Source organism: Felis catus, chromosome C2 (assembly GCF_018350175.1).
Source record: "Felis catus isolate Fca126 chromosome C2, F.catus_Fca126_mat1.0, whole genome shotgun sequence".
In the NCBI taxonomy this organism is placed as follows: domain Eukaryota; kingdom Metazoa; phylum Chordata; class Mammalia; order Carnivora; family Felidae; genus Felis; species Felis catus.
In genome coordinates this window covers 83,514,002-83,535,701 of record NC_058376.1, presented here as the reverse complement: position 1 = coordinate 83,535,701, position 21,700 = coordinate 83,514,002, and the positions used below count along the sequence as shown (strand labels likewise).

Genomic DNA, 21,700 nt, shown 5'->3' with positions numbered 1-21,700 from the left:
GGTCCTGGCCACGACCTGGCCTCCCTGGCTCCTGTCTGTTTTCGGAGTTTGGCCTTCTGAGGGATTCCGTGAGTTACCTACATAAATCTTCAAAAAAGCCAGTTGATTGTTCTTCCTTAGAATGAAGAAATCTGACTTGTTATCATGCATAAAATGTTTAGGCAAAAAAATTCATAAATGATCTATTTTATTACATGTATTTCACAAACTTTACTGGGATGGATAGACACAAATCAGTAGCTTCACTGTGTTGTATAACAGCACTGAACCTCAGAGAGGCCAAGCAATTTGTCCAAGATTTACACAGCCAGTAAGTGGCAGGGTATAGACTCAAATGCCAGTGACAAGGTTCTAAGATGGTGTTCTTTCCATTATACCAAGCAGATACTGGTTCCTGCCCCAATTGATGTCCTACAGGTTCTTGAGGCCCTATGCTTTCAAAGCATACTGTCTCTTCACCTCACATCCTGACCTACTTCCTTATTTCTTATTTAATCCTTTGACCCAGACTGGTGCCCTAAGGCATGCTGAGTCTTCAATGCTACGGGGATCTGTCAGCTCAGCCCCCAGATGCAAATTAGCTTGAAATGTTCCCATAGTGTTCTGCCTGTGTGTGTGTGTACGTGCACATGGAGGCAATAACTTTTACACTTTCTCCTCACCTACAGCTTACATAGACTATACTAGTGAATGGTAGAGAGGGAAAGTTAATAGTCTTGCACAGTTAATGTCCCAACAGCCACATTTCTGCCTGATAGAAAGGTCTGCTCTCAGTTTGAATCCCAATGGGGAAACCATTCTTGCTATCAAAGTGAGTTCCTTGCAGGGTGAAATGGAGACAATGCTATCCACTAGTTGTTACCTAATTGTTGATATTGTGGAAATCCAGCAAAGTTCCTGGCATGCAGTGCTCAAAAAATATTGTCCTTTCCAGATCCCAAACTGCAGAAATACTTATTTCAAATATGTTTATCACCACATCATTTATAAAAACAAAAATATTAGAAGTAACCTATATTCACAATGAGAGAATGACTTTCATATTATGCATCTATTAAAAATGGTAGCTAAATAAATAAATAAGAGTTATGAAAACTATAGGGGAAAGATTATAATGAAACAAGATGCAAAGCAAGATGCAAAACTGTATCTAAACTAATTTTACAAGTATGTAAAATATTCATATGAAACTAGAATAATAACACCTAAACGAAAACAAACTTTACCAGAAAAGTCCCATAATCCCCTGTCCCCAAAATCTTGCAGTCAGATGTGCTCTGACATTCAGAATTGTTTGAATATTACCATATCTTGTATATTATATAGCAGCGCCAGCATTCCTATATCCAGAGCACTAGTACTCCAGCAATGAATATATGCATAATGGAATAAACAGACTCCAAGTAGCCTCTTCTCAGTTCAGGACAGATGTCTCCATCAGACATGTGCAGCTCAAGTCACAAATTCGTCTGCCAAATAAGTTCTAAAAACCTTCTCATTTATCAGCGCTTGGGGGATTTTAGAATTGCTGATAAGAAATTATAGATATATAGTACTTAAATATTTTTTTAATGCTTACTTATTTTTGAGAGACAGAGGGAGTCAGAGTGCGAGCAGGGGAGCGGCAGAGAGAGGGGGAGACACAGAATCCAAAGCAGGCTCCCGGCTCTGAGCTGACAGCAGAGAGCCCGACGCAGGGCTTGACCCCACAAACCGAGAGATCATGACTTGAGCCAAAGTCGAATGCTCAACTGACTGAGCCACCCAGGTGTCCTGGTCTATAGTACTTAAATATTAACCACCACATTGATTCTACTAAATGAACAAGACTAAAAGCATAAAATGCAGGACCCAATGCTCGAAGTACAGTCACCAGTTCACTTGATCAGGCATACCCACTGTGGCAACAGCAATACTCAATGCTTTCACCATTAGCAAGATTTCTAATCCAGACCCAGATGGCCCTAACTCATTCTTGTTTTCCTTAGCACTTACTCTCTCACCTGTGCTTGTCTGCTCCCTTGTAGACCCCTTACACCATTATGCAGAAAAAGCAAAGGATTATAACCTCTACACATGGTTTAAGAGTAGCCTCTCAGGGCGCCTGGGTGCCTTAGTCGGTTGAGCGTCTGACTTCGGCTCAGGTCACGAGCTCACAGTTCATGAGTTCAAGCCCCGCGTCGGGCTCTGTGCTGAAGGCTCGGAGCCTGGAGCCTGCTTTGGATTCTGTGTCTCCCTCTCTCTCTGACCCTCCCCCGCTCATGCTCTGTCTCTCTCTTAAAAATAAAAAAATTTTTTTTTTAATTTTTTTTTTAACGTTTATTTATTTTTGAGACAGAGAGAGACAGAGCATGAACGGGGGAGGGTCAGAGAGAGAGGGAGACACAGAATCTGAAACAGGCTCCAGGCTCTGAGCGGTCAGCACAGAGCCCGACGCGGGGCTCGAACTCACGGAGTGTGAGATTGTGACCTGAGCCGAAGTCGGACGCTTAACCGACCAAGCCACCCAGGCGCCCCAAAAATAAAAAAATATTAAAAAAAAAAGGGTAGCCTCTCATCCTACTTGCTGCCATACAGTAATTAGTTAATATATAATAATAATATTAATAGATTGGGCCCAGAATGCCATTCCCATTCCTGACCTGTGCTTGATTTTTGTAGCCAGTGGTCAAAATCCCCTCATCATGGACTCAGGGAACCAGACCCAAAGACCAAGGTACTGAGGTACAAGCAGGAGCCAAGGTCCAGGCAGATTTGGGGCAGCAGCAACAACAAAGGAGCTTGCTATCGACTCAGCCTCAGCCTGGAAGCTCTTTTATTCATGTGGGAAGGCCAGTCATCTGGTAGGACTATGAGGAGCCTGATGATCCCTCCCTACATCACCACTCCTTCCCTCAGCCACCCCTGAAATCACAACACAATTGCCCTCAGGGGTCAGCCTCACCTATGGAGTGTGCCATATCTGCAATGATTTGTTCCCTGCCCCCCCAAAATGGCGAGAACCACTGGTTTAGGTAGAGATCCTATGGGAGGTGCGTTCAGCATGTAGGATGCACAACCAGTTCCAAAGACTTTGATTTGGGGACATGTCCAAAGGCATAACACAAATGGCAGCTTTCTTAGTGGTCTTTTATTTTTTTTTTAATTTTTTTAATGTTTTTATTTATTTTTGAGACAGAGAGAGACAGAGCATGAACGGAGGAGGGTCAGAGAGAGAGGGAGACACAGAATCGGAAGCAGGCTCCAGGCTCTGAGCTGCCAGCACAGAGCCCGACGCAGGGCTCGAACTCAAACACTGCGAGATCATGACCTGAGCCGAAGTCGGACGCTCAACCGACTGAGCCACCCAGGCGCCCCTTAGTGGTCTTTTAAAACACACTACTAGTTTTATAACATTTTAAAAAACAATTACTATGAATATTAAATTATGCTTTCCTTGATTTTCCTGCTAGGATAATATTCAGACACCTTGACATTTGGCTGTTGACATTTAATGTATGTCACGAGCTACTTTTTCAGCTTTATTCTCCCTTGCGTTTTTCTCAGCCTCAACTCTATGTATTTTCCCAACTTCCTCATTCCACTCAAGACTTCTAAATAGGCCCCCAAAGGGAACTACATTGTCTGAGTTACTAATATAGTCCCTGTTTATAGCCACCATGGTTATATATGCAGGTAGACAATAGCTGGGCAGCAGGTCCAGAGAACATGTGTAAAATGATGTCGGTGAGGAAGATTCTGGGGGAAAATGGAACTGGTAGATTCTTTGATGCACTAGACCACATGAAAGATCATGGTGAGAAGATGTGAGCAAAAGATAGTCCCACAACTAAGCAAATGGAAAAAACAATGAATTATTAACTTCAGGAAAGACAAAAAGCTTTACATGAAACAAAATGTAATCATTTCACACAACTTGGTTCAACAAGAAAAATGTTTTCATGAACATCATGCAAATTCTTAATACAAACTTATCCAGAAAAAATGTGAAAATATTATACTGAGAGATTGTAGTAAAGGTCAGTGTATGATAAGGGAGCTAGGAGTAAGTGCTAAGTCCTTATCAGACATACTAGGAAATCAGTAAATGATGTCTAACGTTGAGAAATCAAGAAACAGTAGCATAAGCATATTTTGAAGAAATATAAATATAATACCAGAAGAAACAGCTAAACACAAAAAATGGTGACTTTTGGTGAACAATCCTGAATGGTAGAAGAGGTGAAAAGAAATTTTGTTTTTTCATTATAAGTCTTTAAATACTATTTGACTCTTCGTTAACTATCTGCATGCAGTACTTTGATAAAAATAAATTTTAGGGGCGCCTGGGTGGCACAGTCGGTTGGGCGTCCGACTTCAGCCAGGTCACGATCTCGCGGTCCGTGAGTTCGAGCCCCGCGTCGGGCTCTGGGCTGATGGCTCGGAGCCTGGAGCCTGTTTCCAATTCTGTGTCTCCCTCTCTCTCTGCCCCTCCCCCCGTTCATGCTCTGTCTCTCTCTGTCCCAAAAATAAATAAAAACGTTGAAAAAATAAATAAATAAATAAATAAATAAATAAATAAATAAATAAATAAATTTTAATTTTAAAAAATATATATCGGAAAATTTGGCGTATGTGGGTGGTTCATTCGGTTAAGCAACAGACTTCTTGATTTCAGCTTAGGACATGATCTCACGGTTCATGAGTTCAAGCCCCACATCAGACTCTGTGCTGAGCATGGAGCCTGCTTGGGATTCTCTCTCTCCGCCTGTCTCTACCTGTCACCTGCTCACACATGCACTCCCTGTCTCTTGCTGTCTCTCCCTCAAAATAAATAAATAAACATTTAATATATATATACGTGAAAATTTGAAAGGCCGTGAAGAGACAGTTCACAGAAAAGAACTACAGACAATCCTTAAACATACAAAAAGACGTTTGAGCTTATTCAAAATGAGAGAAATGCAAATTAAAACAAAACTGAGATACTGTTTCTCATCTGTCATACTGGGAAAAATCCCGAAGTTGGAAGCCGTCCTCTTTTGGCAAGCTGTCAGGAGTTCAAAATGACTGAACCCCTATAAAGGCGGATCTGGCATATATATCCACTTAAACTGCAGATGCATTTCTCCTTAACTCAGCAAACCCTCTTCTAGAAATGCACTCCCAGGTATTCCTGCACACATATAAAAATGACATATGTATAAGGTTATTCATTACAACATTGTTGTATGGCAAAAGATTAGAAACGAGGGGCGCCTGGATGGCTCAGTCGATTTAGCGTCCGACTTCAGCTCAGGTCACAATCTTGCCGTCTGTGAGTTCGAGCCCCGCGTCGGGCTCTGGGCTGACGGCTCAGAGCCTGGAGCCTGCTTCCGATTCTGTGTCTCCCTCTCTCTCTGCCCCTCCCCCATTCATGCTCTGTCTCTCTCTGTCTCAAAAATAAAATAAACGTTAAAAAAATAATAAAAAAAAGATTAGAAACGATCCAAATGTCTGTCAACAGGGGACTGGTTAAATAAACTGTGGTTCAGTCACTCCATGGAAAATATTTATGTTCTCAATGAATAAAGAAAAAGTGTACAAAATTTAATAGCCAGCTTCCAGGCCCTCCAAAGCAAAGAGGGCTGTGTCAGAAGCCTCTCAGACAGAGTAGGCTCTCTACCCTTCCTAAGTGTGAGCATAAGAGGAACTTGGCTCCCTAGCCCTTTCAAAACCTTAGAAACTAAGCAAAACGGGTGGTGAGGCAATGTCAGACTTCATGTCAGTCCGAAATCCAAATCCCACTCGGTCACTTTATTCACGGAGACACTCCGGGCTTTCATTCCTCATCTGTAAATGGGCATAAAATTCCCTACCCCGCAGGGCTGCCGTGGGATGGTGTATGGGACACAGGTGGCACAGAGCTTTGCTCTCACTAAGTGCTCAACAACAGAAGTTATTATTAATAGCAGTTAATAGCAATACCAGAAAAAAGAATTCTGTCTCCAAGACTGTGTTCATTATAGAAGGAAAGTCATCCTGGAAATACCAAGATAAGAATCAAAAGTTGCTGCTCTGAAGAAAAGAAGGAATTTCCCTACGTGACCAGGCAGTTTTGGAAGAGAGTCTTCAACCATAGGCACACATGCACACTGTGTGGGTGCCTCCAGCATCTCATGGCCACCACCACCTTTGAGGGCTGGTACACACTTTCCCTAAGTATCCTACATCAGCAGGGTGGGAAGGACCTGGGCCTAAACATCTTCCATTTAGAATGAGAAACCCAAGGACTAGAGGAATCAATGATGTGCTTGAGAGCACACAGCCAGCGGTCCTGTTCCATAGGCAGGCTGAGCCACTAACTAAATTGCTAATCAGGCGTACATTTGTATGACTGCCATTTTCCAGTGATTCAAAAGAGAATCAATAAATCTAAAAATGGGTACTAAGTACATTGAGCTAAGTTGACTTTCATTCACTTCTGAAAGTGGTTGTTGATCAATGTGAAAGATACAACCAATACCAGTGGGGTGAGAAATGTTTATCTTTGTCATCCCAACTTTATGGCTGTACCTACATGTTACCTGTTATATACTTCCTCTGGAATGGAGCCCCAAATTTAGTGGCAATTTTTATTGCAGTAAAAACAAGGATTTCTAGAACGTGCCCAATCCCTACTCCAGCAACGATTACATTTGTAATGTTGGATTTCCATTTCCTCATCTGTGAAAGGGGACATCAGCCACCTCACCGCAGTGCTGCAAAAACAAAATCAGATACTATGTCTGTCTGGCACATGGCTGGCGCTACTTCCCACAAACCCAGGTGTCCCCTTGCCTTGTTTACATAGGGGACCTAATCAATCCCACAACAATCCATTGACACTGCTCTTTGAATTCCAAGTAAAAATTTCCCTCTAAGCATCTCAGAAAAAGTAAAAAGATAAAATACTTTTCATGATGTTTACATAGATAAATAGTTTTTACTTTCCTCAGAACCAAGAGTTAAGAAGAATCTCATTAAAAGGAATTGTAGAGGCGCCTGGGTGGCTCAGTCGGTTGAGCAACCAACTTTGGCTCAGGTTCATGATCTCTCAGTTCGTGGGTTCAAGCCCCATGTCGGGTTCTGTGCTGACAGCTTGGAGCCTGGAGCCTTTGGATTCTGTGTCCCTCTCTCTTTCTGTCTCTCCCCCACTTGTACTCTGTCTCTCTCTCTCAACAACAAATGAATATTAATAAATAAATAAATTAGCTTAAAAAAAAGAAATTCTAAATGTATTTCTTTTTCAAGTTCCCTAGATACCTTCTTCATCCCCATTTCTCTTTGGGACTGTTTCCCACCATGTCTACATTGGTCTGGAGATCTCTGGATCCAGCCCTACTCACTGTGTTCCTGATTTTCCCACATTCCTATCCCAGGCATTTGCTCGTGGTAAACAATAAATGGTTCTAAGCTGAACCAAACAGAATGAGGTGAAGATTTTCAACAAAGACATACTGAGTATCCACTATACCCTAGGCACTGTGTAAGACCCTTTCCATCCCATATTTAATTATCACAACAATCCGGAGAGGTAATCACCATTATCCCCAATGTACAGATAACAAAACAGAAACTCAGAGCATGAAGTGACTTGCCTCAAGTCTCACTGTCAGGAAGGGAAGAGAGGGATGGAACCCAGGTCTCAGAGTGTGTTATATTTGGGAGCCTCTCCTTGCTAAAGCACCTTTGTTACTACGTTCTTTTCCAATCCACCCTCTGCACAACCAGATGCCCCTAATTTTCAGCAAGTCATTTGATAACTCCAAAAGAGGGGCCACAACATTGGTGAACAAAGACAACATCATGTTTCCAACACACTAGTCAGACCAAGGGGGAAAAAAATCCCCATGACTTCAGTAATTTTCCATCCTCTGAAACAATGATACATATACAGAAGATTCACCATAAATATAAACATTGCTTCCAAATGACACCAATCTCTCTTTTAATATGCCTTAAACAAATCTAAAATCTAAGGCTTAACAGCTTCCTTTCTTGTATCTGGAATAGACACATGAACCTAAATAGATACACAAAACGTACATGCAACAACAGTCAACTAGTTAGATTGGGTTATCACATCAATATCGATTTTCCTTACAACCTGCACCCAGTCTGACTGCAATCCTAGGCATGCTGACCTGAAATAGTTGCTGGCCGCGGCAAGCACCACGCGGTGGCAGGAGAATTCCTGAATGTCCACACACAAGATGACATCTGTCAGAGCATTTTCCACGCGGAGGGTGTCCAGGCCATTCTGCAGAATTAAGGAGAGTCCCGTGTCATCGAATTTTACCTTATCCCCATTTAAGATTTCTACCAGGTCTCCTCTTTTCTGGGAGGCCTCATCCGTAGAAGGTGCCAGCGGCCCTTCCAAACTCTTCTCTACCACATCGCCCATGGTCCAGGCGCCCCCCTGTCCTGCCATCAACATCCAGACTGAAGGAGCGCCCAAGTTTCAGGCAGGTCACATTGCAGAAGTTGAGCGGATTTCCTGTGCAGAGCCCTCCACTTATCACCAGCTGTCACACACACAACAGGAAGTCTCGTACTTTCTCATCCTGTTACTACAAACGCCAGTAACTTCTATTCTTCTTCTTTTTGTGAGTCAACAAAAGGTTGGAAATTACTTAGAAGAGGTGTGTATAAAGGGGCTCCAGAGGAGAAGGGGTGGCTTCCCAGAGTCTGCTATTAGTGCTGTGAGGCTATTTTGGTCCATCTCCCCCTCATATCCGTGAGCAGGAAGCTTCTGATTCTGGTTATTACATTCATACCTCTGGTGCTTTTATAATGCAAGTTGTCAATGATAGGATGTGCGGGGAACATTCTACATTCTTCCCCCTCCCTCTTCTCAGGAGTGTGGGACCCCATGATAAGCCCCCACGCAGTCCCTTGGGAATTTTGGAAAACCCACTTATCGCTGGCATTCTTGTTTATATCAGCATTGCACATGTTCTGTCTTTGTCTTCCTCCCTGCTCAGGGGAAAACAATGTCATTGCAAATATTAATGTTCCCCCTTACCAAGAAAGTCTATTGTTTCAGATATGTCTGTGTGGACAGAGAACAAATGATCTCCAGAAACTCCATCCCCAGGGTCTTCTCTCTTAGAAGACTTATCAGAGTAGGTCAACACCAGATTACCCTAGCAAGTCTCAAATTGGCCTAATCTCACTCAGCATCTATTGGCCATGCATCTAGTGGTACACCATGAAGCATCTTCATTACCTCTGCAGGTCTCTATTAAGTGATAATAATCATCTTTTAATAAACTCCCACTATATTATAGACTAGAGAAGTTAATTCACTCTAATGTATTCTAACCTTTATAAGAACCCAGTGGGGCAGATACGATTGTCCTCATTTTACAGAGAAGGAAACTGAAGTTCTGCCCAAGTGAGTGGCAGGACCCAGATCTGTTTGGCTTCAAAGCCCCTGTTTCCTCCACCACCATCAGGTTACCCAGAGCTGTAATATCATGTTAGTCCTGACCCCCGCATCTCCCACAGAAGGAATGGTAGGGCTTGCTTGCCATGGTTGCACCAGTCCACAATACCTAATCAAAGTGGCCTCTGCTGTCTGGCTCCTGCTTTCATGTACAGACAACACTAGTGTTCTGGTCTGACTGTACTTTCTAGCAGTGGGGAACACTGGCTGTCCTCGTGATCAACAGGGAGTCCCAATCCATTCTCTGCCCTGGTCAGTGGTGACTGAGCCTCCTCCACGGGTCCCAGTTCTGCCTCAGCTCTTCCTCTCTTCCATAGATACTTATTCCTAAGGTCAGGGTCTTTCATATCTCCCCTCCCACCAGACTTGTGCTTTATCCAGAGCTCTGTCAATCAAGATGCTTTGGCTTCAACAACAGAATAGTCCATCAAAAGTGGTTTAAACAGGGGTGCCTGGGTGGCTCAGTTGGTTAAGGGTCAACTTCAACTCAGGTCATGATCTCACAGCTTGTGAGTTCGAGCCCCACATCAGGCCCTCTGCTGTCAGCGCAGAGCCCACTTCAGACCCTTCGTCTCCCTCTCTCTCTGTACCTCCCCTGCTCTCTGTGTCTCTCTCTCAAAAATAAATAAGCATTAGAAAAAAATTTTAAGTGGTTTAAACAATAGAAGTCTCACACTATAAGTAGGCAAATGTACGCAGTCTCAGGTTAATCCAGAAGCTCAGTGATGTCATCAATGACACAGAATTTTTCCATTTTCCCACTCTGTCACATTCTCAGTGTGACGGAGATGTCCCCTTATGATCACATAATAGCTGCCACAATACTAACCAGTCCAAAAGCAGGAAGAAGGGAAGTCCTCTTCTTCATCTCTTTCTTTTTACCACAAAGAAAATATTTCCTAAAATCCCCATTAGGCTTCTCCTGGGTCACTAGACTACCAGAGATCAAACTCTAGGAAATAGGAATGGAATAACATGATTGGCTTGCACCAAACATGATTCATCTGCTGGCTCCAGTCCACTTTCCCCAAGATCAAGGAGTAGATACCTGATAGCCAAACAAAATCAGGGTCTGTTAGCACAGAGGAGAGGGAGGGGCTGGTACATAGTTGACCTCCTGTGGCCATCACAGGGACGAACACACCTTGACTCTTCCTGCAGGCCTCAACTAGGAGGAACTCAGCACTTTCACCCAAATGACTCCAACCGCCACCTCTGGTAGAGCTGAGGACAACACATGACCCAATCTCTCTCACGGCATCTTGTCCCCCAGAACCTCTCAAAGTATGAACAACACTGGCCATATTCAGCTCCATTCCAACTCCCCCTCAAATAAAACGAAATAAGAATAAAATTCAATTCTCCATTCATGATGGATCCTGTTCACCAAGCTCCCTTATTATTTTTCACATACCTTCCAAGTCCACCCACCCCATTCCCTTGACATAAGCAGATAACTGTTACCTTTTCCCCAACCCCACATTTTCCTAGTAGGGATGTATTCAAAGACTTGTACTATAGGTGTGGTAATACCTACAATTAGATTTAGTGCAAACGTAAAAAAACACAACCAGTTTGGCATCCATGTCAACCTGGATATGCTCTGAGATTTAGCATTAACTGACAAATATTCTTTATAGATATTCTTTATAGCCACAAAATGTACAAGCCACTGGCAAAAGCTTTAATACTGGGAAAACAATCTAATTATATCTTATTAGGCTAGTTAGTTGGCTTTATAATGCTTATAAGGAATAGATTCTGTCTCCATACAAATGGGTAGCTTCACTCAATGGAAATCTCTATTCCTAAAACCACAGATTGCCCCTTCTGACCCCAGTCAACTTTCTTCTCTAACACAACTTATCGTGATAGAAACAAGTGTTAAGTCAGCTACAAAGGAAAAGCCACTGTTCTGTCATGTTAACTTAATGCTACTAAAGCTCTCATTTATAGAGTATCGACTATGCTTCAAGAACTATGAGAGGCATTTTATGAACTCTGTTGCGCTTAATCTTCCCACCAATCCAGTGTAGTTAAGTTTTATGAACTCCATTTTGGAGACATGGAGACAGGTAAGATCACATAATTAGAATCTTGTCCATAGCCCCTCAGTACATCCTGGAGGTCACCCACAGAAAGTTCCCAGAAGCACACCAATAGCATCACTCTGCCTGAGAGAGTTTTCCAGCTACAAGAGCATGTGGGCTCACCAGAGGTGCCCCCCAGACTGACCTGCAACTGAAAGCCAGAGGTTGGTAGATAAAAACGCTAGCTTCCTTGTCTCTTCATGGGACACTACTGAAGTGCATTCTACCCTGTCTATCATAAGACTCTCAGAGCACTGAGCTCTAGTTGCTCATAGTAGTAACCCATTCATCCTCTCACTTCCCCACCCTGTCACTGTGCTTCTCAAATAAACTACCTGTAGCCGGTCCTTGCCTAATATCTACTTTGTGGTGAAGACAAATTAAGACACATAGCTACTGAATGACAGAGCTGAGATTTGAACTCAGGTCTGGCTGATTCTAAAGCCCAACGTTTTCACCTTCCACTGTTCCCCAATGACCCAGTAGAATCATAATCTCCAACAGAGGCTTTCCCAGAAACACTTCAGTGTAACTGTGACTTTGATCAAAGTTAGAGGACCCCACCTTCCAGTCCCCTGACCTGAGAGTCTCTCTCCACCAACCCCACCAATGTCCAGTCAGCTCTATCTCCTGCTGTCTGCTGCTGCACCTCAATCAACGCTCAAGCACCTAACTCATCACTGACAGAAAGACTTCACAAAGTCAGTTGAGACCGTGTTTACCTTTTTAGGAAATAGTCACAACTGCAATGGCACCAAAGCATCACAAGCTACGCCTGCAGTGCTCTGGGCCTCTGCCTGCCATATTTTCAGGGCCACACTTCCTTGAACATCACCACTGCCAACAACCCACTGCTTCTGCTGTTGTATCCCAGAGAAGGGGAAGACCCCTTCTTTCCTTTTCTGAGCAAAGAGCACTGGTATACCAGGCTGAAGGAAGATTCAATAAAAAACATGCCTCAGAAGTTAGAGATGGTGTATTGCCCCTGGGAGCTTTAGGGACTTATTTCCTCCTGAAGCCATTTGCTTATCACTTCTCGGGCCTTTTGGCTAAGATCAAGTGTAGTATCTGAAGCCACTCACTTATATATATTCCAACGTAGAAAAGGAAAAGTAGAGACTGCTCGCCCCCTCCCCAGAGAGGATTTGTTTACATTCCAGAATAAAGGTTTCTCTCTCAGGAGGAGGAGGAGGAGGAGGAGGAAATGGCCTCACACGCCACCTGTGCTATCTATATAAGCTGAGTCTTCCAGTTTCAGTGTTCGTCTCCTGTGGTGCAACCCCACTGCACATTATCTAAAGAGATAGGGATGCAGGGAATTGGTAAGAAGATGATCTGTGAGTAATAAATGATCTTTTCTCTGATTCAGAGACCTCATATTTCCTGTCAGAAGAAAAAACTGAAATATATACACACATACACATTTAACATGAGTTCGTTTTCACTTGATTTCTCCAGGATAGCAGCAGAGTGAACAAAGAAATATTTGCTTCAGGGTCTAAATGCTACCAAGGGAGACCTGGACTTCATACTTTCCTTGCTGCCTGCAAAATGCCTATTTATCCTTCAAGATAAATGTCTCTCTTGTCTTCCTAAAGCTTCCCCAACATACCTACATTTATTGCAAGCCTTGCGTGTGTGTTCATGCTTCTGCAGATGCACTAAAGCACTGTATTGTCATTAGTCTGGCTCACGGTCTGTCTCCCCCAGTAAGCTATGAGCACACAAGTCAAGTCGTACTACATCCCAGAGTCTGGCACAAGCCCAGTTACATATGATTCAGTCAAGTAATATGGGGCGGATAGACAGATTTCATGGTTGGATGAAAGAATAATCAAAAACTGGAACAAGAGCTCTGCCTTGGTAGCCAGTGGCTCTCTTAAGAGGAGTTCCTGCATGGCTGAGGTAATGTGTGCGCTGACCCAGGAGGACAAGAAGAATTTGTGAGGAGAGAAAAAGGGGAGGGGAAAGGAAGAATGAACACACTCAGAGGTATAAAAGAACAAGGAGTATTTGGAGAACTACAAACCATTAGGTAGAACTAGAAGACAAGGTGTGTGAGGGGGTTGGGGTTGGAGAATGGGGTACAATAGTAAGAGAGCAAGCCAGTGAGCCATGCCCTCTGGCAGCAATGTGAAACTGGAGCATGCATCAGCATTACCTGGGCCCCAACCCCAGACTTTCTAATTTGGTGGATCAAGGGTGGTGTCTGAGAATTTGCATTTCTAACAAGCCACAAGTGGTGCTGCTGCTGCTGGTCCTGGTCCCAGGTCTATTCCTTGAGAACCATTGTTATATGTGAATCTGTCAGAGGCTCTGTAGGTATTTAACAAAGGGAAAAAGAAGGGCTCTGATACAGGATTTGGAAGGCCATCAGGTGGAAGAAAGTAGAGGATGACTCCAGGGAATCAAGAAAGACCCAACAGAAGAGTTACAGGCAGGCCACTTGGGGTCCAATGTGAAGAATTCTCAAATCCTTAGCGTCATCCCCGGCTGGTCTACAACTGCTTCAAACAACAGATCATGAAATAAACCCAGATGATTATGTGACTCAGGCAACGTCAGCTAGTAATTAGCTGAAATGGGGCAAGAATTCAGGACTTGCAGCTCCTGAGCCAGTGCTTTATCCACCTCAGGCTCAAGGAGCACAATCAAGACTTTGTATGTTTGTGCTTGTAAGTGGGAGGTGACTGGAACGTCCACCTATGCCTCAAATAAGAGTAGCCTTACCTTCTGTTCTGTGATCTCCTTCTGGTTCCAGAGGACAGAGAACCTACAGCCTCTACTTCAGGTCAGGTTCACTTGTGCATCCCCAGCCTATGGGTGGTGCACCCCAGTCTCTGCCACTCCCAACCTGCAGACGCTATGGCTTGGTCTCTCTCCTCCCTGCCTGATTCAAGGCTGCCCAAGGCCCCTAGCCCCTGACCATCAGAGGCCTAGCCCTGGGCCCCTCAAGCCAACTCCTCTTGACAACCTGGTCCCAGCATAATAGTAACAAAGGATAAATGCTTTCATAAGAGAATAATGAGCTGGGGGGCTGCAGGAGTCAGAAACGGGAAGTTGGAAGGTTGCATGAGAAGGAACATAAGGCTGATCTAAGTGGGGAGCCCAGAAACCAAAATCTGAGTACAGGGCCAAGCCCAGAACCAACTGTTTCATAATTTAAATCTGGAGGTGATTATTTTCAAAAGATCTGTGTCAAGGCTTCATTTTCTGTTACAAATGCCACATACAGCAAACACTTTCCATAGTCTAAATTTGTATGTTTTAGTCAACACAATGAAAGACTTGCCATATATTGGTTATAGTTTTCCCAAACTCTATTCAGAGCCACCTTGCCAGGTCCCTGAGCATCACTCTGGAATGTCCTTTGCAGACCTGAACTTAAGGAAGGCCAGGGGTTCCTGAGACCCCACCAGGTGGTTCTGAGTAACCTCTTTCTGCAACAATGTCCACAAAATAGGGAGTCAAAATTTGGAAGTGACTTCTTGAAGGCAGCTGTGAGTCCAACCAAACCTGCTGCAAGCCCTAAGGTGGTCCCAGGGGCCAACAGCAAAAGTGAAGACTGACCCTCAACAAATGGCAAAATTGGAGAAGTTTGTCCTTAATATGCCAGCCCACATCCCAAATATTTATATTTATTTTTTAATATTTTTTGTTACTTTTTTCTGATAATAAAACAATAATAAATCACCTTCTTGAAAACTTGGAAAGTTCAGGAAAAAAACTAAAGTTAACATTTGGTGTGCTGGAATAGACTTTAACTAACTAGAGACAGCTGTGTCTATTTATTCCCAACTTCAGGTTAAGTGATACTATGTTGGTTGAAATTGGCCACAATGGGAGTATTTACATCATAGAAATTGGCAAGTGTTATAAACCAGAGGCTTTTTGTTTGTTTGTTTGTTTGTTTGTTTGTTTGTTTGTTTAAAATCCAGTTATTAAACATATACCACCTTCCCCTTTAGACTATTCAAGGTCCTGAGGTGACCTTGAATCTGGACCACTCTCCAGCTCCAGTTAAGACTCTAATTATCAAATTTCAGAGAAATTCTGAATTTCTATATCCCTAAATCCCCCTTTTTCAAGGTAGCTTGATTGAGCCTCTCTGCTCCTTACAACCAAATGGGCTTGCTTAGACAGAAACAGAGCAATATCAGGATGTTCTTCTGTCTGACCCACACACTAACCACCATACCACCCTTCCTCCACAGACTCCGATGTGGGCCTCACCTCCAAGCACTCACTATGGAAACATCTACAGCCCAACTTGGTACCTTCTAGCTTCTACACCTGCCCTCATGGCAATTCCAGTTTTCTCAAAAAGAGAATTTCCCAAAAGACACTTATTTTTGAACGATTTATCTTCATGTACCTCTCACTCATTGCCCCATTATGGTTTTTTGTCCCAGTTTGCCTCTTGGCCAAATTTGCTCAAGATATTAAGAGGTTCTTTCTTTCTTTCTTTCTTTTCTTTCTTTTCTTTCTTTCTTTCTTTCCCCAAACCACCATATTCCAATAATTCACCAAAATGACTAACACAAAAGGAAAGAGGCACCCACTATGTGTTCTCCAAGCTTTTTAGAAAACATGGACTTGTTCCTTTGGCCACATACATCTGAATATAGAAGAAGGGCAATGTCGTAGACATTAAGGGAATAGCACTGCTCAAAAAGGAATGCCCCACAAATGTTCCCATGGTAAAACTGCAGGAGTCTACAATATTACCCAGCATACTTCTGGCATTGATATAAGCAAACAAGTTAAGGGCAAGATTCTTGCCAAGAGAATTAATGTATACATTGAGCAAATTAAGCATTCTAAGAGCCAAGATAGCTTCCTGAAATGTGTGAAGGGGTATGATCGGAGAAAGAAGAAAACCAAAAAGAAAAGTACTTGGGTTCAACTTGTCGGGGAGGAGGAAAATTTTATCCCTAGCCTGTTTGGTTCTTTTGGCTTGTGTAATAATTAAATTGGCACAAGACAGATAAACAGGGGGGAAAAACAGATTTAATTCATATGTATGGAGATCCCACAGATATAAGAAGTAACCAAGGCAGGTAGCTTTTATACTTTTTAGACAAAGAAATAAATTTCTGATGAATTGATAAGGCAAACTTAGGTTTGGTTATTAATTAGTGGAGAATCTAAACAGAGTTTGCTTACATAGCCTTCTTGGCCCTCAATTTCCAATCTCTGACTGTACGGATGTCTCTATACCTCTGGGTACAGGGAAGTTACCTTCCACATGATAGATTTATTTCCTGCTTTCTGGAGACAAAAGAAGGTTAGAGTGTTCCTCTCACACTGGCTGTTTCTTAAGTAACTTCAATTCAGAATAATCAATATGCCTCTGTAGCACATCTTAGTACAACCTTCCCGGAGCCCCAACAAGCCAAAATGCCAGCCTGCTCCAACCAGAGAAGCATACTTTGTAAAAATCAACACAAAGGAACCTGAACTTCTAGGACCCATTCCTTATGAATTCATGGCGTAATAAGGTGTATAAATAAATAAATAAATAAAACTCTGGACTGTTTTAAAAAAGGCGGTGGGGGGTATTAAGGGCTCTGGCAGCAGCCCTCAGGTTTGAAGTTTATGGAAGAATATTAGCCCTGGAAATAAGCTGGAGGAGTGAGGCAAGACTCCAGCCCTGAAGGAATAGCAATACCAAACGTGGTACCCAGAAGACAAAGAACTAGAGATAGGCATAAGGTTAAAGTAAGGTCAGTTTATTGAAAGGATTTTAAGAACAGGTCAATGTCTCAATATCTTTATCTGTACATTGGTGGTAGCAATAGTGTCCACCTCCAGGTGTTGTGAAAAAGGGGAAATGAATGAATATATGTGATTGTTTTAAAACAATGTCTGACATATATGAAGCCCTATGTAAGCATTAGTTATTATTATTCAAAACTTTCTATATAGGGGCGCCTGGGTGGCTCAGTTGGTTAAGCATCTGACTTCGGCTCAGGTCACGATCTCACGGTTTGTGAGTGCGAGCCCCGTGTCGGGCTCTATGCTGACAGCTGGGAGCCTGGAGCCTGCTTCGGATTCTGTGTCTCCCTCTCTCTCTGTCCCTCCCCCACTTGTGCTCTGTCTCTCTCTGTCTATCAAAAATAAATAAATGTAAGGGGTGCCTGGGTGGCTCAGTCAGTTACATGTCCGACTTCGGCTCAGGTCATGATCTCACGGTCCCTGAGTTCGAGCCCCGTGTCGGGCTCTGTGCTGACAGCTCAGAGTCTGGAGCCTGTTTCAGATTCGGTGTCTCCCTCTCTCTCTGACCCTCCCCTGTTCGTGCTGTGTCTCTCTCTGTCTCAAAAATAAATAAACATTAAAAAAAATTTTTTTTAATAAATAAATGTAAAAAAACATTTTTTAAACCTTTCTATATAAAAGAAAGTATGTGTATTTCAGTCTAAATCTGGCTTCTGGCTTCAGACCAAAAACTCTTTCAGTACAATGACCTTTGTTAAAACCTACAGGCTATCTATTGTCCCCATGTTATCTTGGCTAATTTCCATATAGTCAATGTAGAGAGGCCCATAGACCACCATCTCCCCAGGGAAATAAACATTCCCAATACTCCACCCTGTGCATCAGAAATGTTGTTCTACCCAGAGTCACAACAATTCTTAGAAGAATTTATCCATTGGGAAATTCTTCCCAGAAGTAACCCAGTCTAATCAGAGGCAATTTTAAAATATATTATTTCAATTATATTAATATATGTAATATATTAATATATGTTAAGTACAAATACAGTTGACCCTTAAACAACACGGGGATCAAGAACACCAAACTCTGTGCAGTTGAAAATCTACATATAACTTTGACTACCACCAAAAACTTAACTAAGTAGCCTACTGTTGACCAAAAGCCTTACCAATAATATAAATCATTGAGGAGTGCATGGGTGGCTCGGTCGGTTAAGCGTCTGGACTCTTGGTTGTGGGTCAGGTCATGATCTCATGGTTTGTGGGTCTGAGCCCAGCATTGGACTCTGTGCTCCCAATGCGGAGCTGCTTGGAATTCTCTCCCTCTCTCTGCCCCTCCCCTGCTCATGCTCTCATTCTCTCTCTCTCTGTTTCCCTCTCCCTCTCTCAAAATAAATAAATAAAGTAAAAACAAAAATAACATAGTTAATTAACACATTTTTCATATTATATGTATTATAATACGTATGTATTACACACTATATTCTTACAATAAGGCAAGCTAGAAAAAAGGAAAGGTTATAAAGAAAATCATAGAGAGAAAATACATTTACAGCACTGTACTGTAAAAAATCTGCATATAAGTGCACCCACGCAGTTCAAACCTGTGTTGTTCAAGGGTCAACTGTATATTAATACACTATAGATGACACTATTACTATAGAAAGCATCGTTTGTTAAGATGTTACTGGACTAAATGCTCTGTATGCTTTGTGTTATCCTATTTCCTTTTATCCTGATGCCTTGATAAAATAGATTATTTTCTCCTTTTTAAACCTGAGGAAACCAAGACTCCAAACTGAAGTTGGGCACTTTGTCCCAAGTTACACTGGCTGTATTAGGGAAGTCAAGTTATAGCATCTGATTTGGCCAGGCCATAATTTAATAGAAAATTCCTAGCCCAGACCGATGTTGCCCAGGAAGCCATTTAGGGTACTACGTGACTCTGCTACTCCCCTTTGCTATTTGGACTAGAGTGGGTGCACCCATCCAAAGGTATACATAGAGAATGTATATAGAGATTAGTTTAGGGACACAAAGAGCTGGCTCAAAAAAATCCAACAGGACAATTAGAGACACTCTCTCTAATTTGAAATAAGAAACATAGAGTTTGCCATTTGAGAGAATAAATAGGAGGTAAAAGGAAGCATAAAGAAATACCAGATGATAGAGTCAGAACCAAACTAAAGCCATTTTCAAGCCAACTTCTGAAAAGCAGAAGAGATGCAGAAGGTAAGTAAGCAGAGAGAGCAGAAAGACCTGGAAGGTACGAAGAGAAGACTGAAGCCAACATGAAGAGAGAAGCTGAGACAGGTCACTCTGAAACTAGGTAGAAAGTCATAGGCTCCTGTTGCTGAAGCCTTGAGGCCACGCTGATCCTGAAACCACCCTCCAGCCCTAGTTAGGGCTCTGCTCTTGGGTTTTAGAGAGATTTCTGCCTAGATCGTACTTTTCTTGAAGTAACTTTATTGAAACTGTTCCTGACATCCAAAAGGACTTCAGTGGAACAGAAGCAGAGCAGTGCTGTAAAGTTCATCTCTCTGATCCCACACATTAACGACTGTCCTATCTTTCTCCACAGACCAGAGATGTCTCCAGGTGCAGAGATGGGCCTTGAAAGAGGATCAGATGTCATAGCTGTGGCCAGTACTATTTCAGATCCTTTATCCATATCCAACTCTAAAGTAGACTTTCCAAATGAAGAATCACAGAATAAACTGGAAACAGCAAAAATTCCAAGGAGTGGGTTTTGTCAAAGAATAGTCCTCAAATGTTCACTTATTGCTAAGCAGGGGGAAAAACAGTAGATAGACTATGTTTCCATTTTTGCAAATATGAGTGTATATAGAAGACCAGAAGGAAAGGCATTTGCTTATTCCTCAAATGTTTAATGAGTATGTTCTAGGTGTTCAGGATACCATAGTGAGCAAATATTGTCACATTTCCCACCCTCAAGGAGCTCCCAGTCTAGTGAGGGAGGACCTACATTAAGAAACAAACACACGTATGGAGTGTGGAATCACTATATTGCACTTCTGAGACTAATATTACACTGTACGTTAACTAACTGGAATTTATTTTTTTAGTTTATTTTGAGAGAAAGAGACAGCGTGAGCAGAGAAGGGGCAGAGAGAGGGAAAGAGAGAATCCCAAGCAAGCTCCACACTTTCAGCATAGAGCCCCACACGGGGCTTGATCCCATGAACCATGAGATCATGAACTAAGCTGAAATCCAGAGTTAGATGTTCAACCGACTGAGCCACCCAGGTGCCCCAGCTAACTGGAATGTAAATAAAAGCTTAAATAACAAACAAAACACACACACACACACACACAGACATTGCACATTCTAAATGCTGTGATGGAGATGTGCTTGGTGGAGAACCTTTATCAGGGACAGTTTGACCTGGTTAGGGAGGTCAGTGAAGGCTTCTCTGGTGACTGAGCTGTGATGGACGACCGTGCAGTACCTACATAAAGATCTGTCTCAGCAGGGACTACAGTGTGGGCAAAGCCCAGTGGTATGAGGGACTACAGCAAGTATAAGGAACTTAAAAAAGGCCATGTAGCTGAAGTAAAACAAGCTGGGCAGAGAATGGTGTGGGGTGGGGCTAGAGAGGTAATAGGGCCAGGTCATGTGGGGCATTATATGCCAGGGTCAGAAGTCTTTACTGCTGAGGGACTGGGGAAACAAGTGAGGGTGGGTATGGAAGATATCATCAGATTTGCACTTTGAAAATATTTGTCTCTGTATGGAGAACAAATTACGAGGGGCCAGCATGAGGCAGCTAGAAGAGAAAAGAACCAGTGTGGAATCGATCATAATCCACGTGGCCTATGATGGCAGCATGGATGGGGGAGTAGTGCTGAGAATAGAAACAAGTAAAGAATCTGAGGCCTACAGAAAAATTAAAATCAACAGAATTTCACGTAGGATTGGATGTGGAATGTAAAGGAAAAAGAACTTTCAGACTGGCTGAGGTTTCTAGTGTGAACAGCTGGAAGACACCAACACTCTGATATGGGAAACGTGCTAAGGGGAACAGGTTTGAGTGAGAGGAATATGAGTTTATTCTTGGTCATGCTGAATGTGGACTCTAGGACATTCAAGATGTGCTATCAAGTGAGATGTTTGATACAGAGTCTGGAGCTCAAAGGAGAAGTGTGGATTGGAGATAAAACTGATGTACTAAAACATGAAAAGTGGTTCTTTCTGGATGATAAGCTTTTGTATCTTTTGTTTATTCTTTGTACTTTTCTGCATTTCTCATGTTTGTAGCAATGAAAAATATTTTTTTTCTAAACAGAGTTTTTAAAAAGAGTAAAATTTTCCCTGTGCTTGTAGCAAAGAGGAGTTCTCTACTTCTCATAACTGGCATTAGTAACCTCAACAGGAATGTCTCTAGAGTGAGGAAAGTCAAATTAATTTAACATTAATAACTCTT

General features: G+C 42.5%; 1 protein-coding gene and 1 pseudogene across 10 annotated transcripts in view; one reads left to right on the top strand and one right to left on the bottom strand.

Annotated features, from left to right (window-relative positions):
• KLHL6 (kelch like family member 6) overlaps positions 1-21,700 on the bottom strand; it is a 217,883-nt gene that overhangs the window by 158,081 nt on the left and 38,102 nt on the right. For 5 of the 10 annotated variants that reach the window (XM_003991872.4, XR_006585214.1, XR_006585215.1 and 2 more), the window contains exon 1: positions 8,145-8,889. The exons of 2 other annotated variants lie outside the window; for them this stretch is intronic. In XM_003991872.4, coding sequence (XP_003991921.1) covers positions 8,145-8,437 — 293 coding nt within the window. In that variant the 5' untranslated portion in view covers positions 8,438-8,889. Of the gene's footprint in view, positions 1-8,144; positions 8,900-21,700 lie in introns of those variants that run through there. 3 more of the 10 variants (XM_045037213.1, XM_045037214.1, XM_045037210.1) reach the window with 2 other exon arrangements.
• LOC109503545 lies at positions 16,067-17,370 on the top strand (annotated as a pseudogene).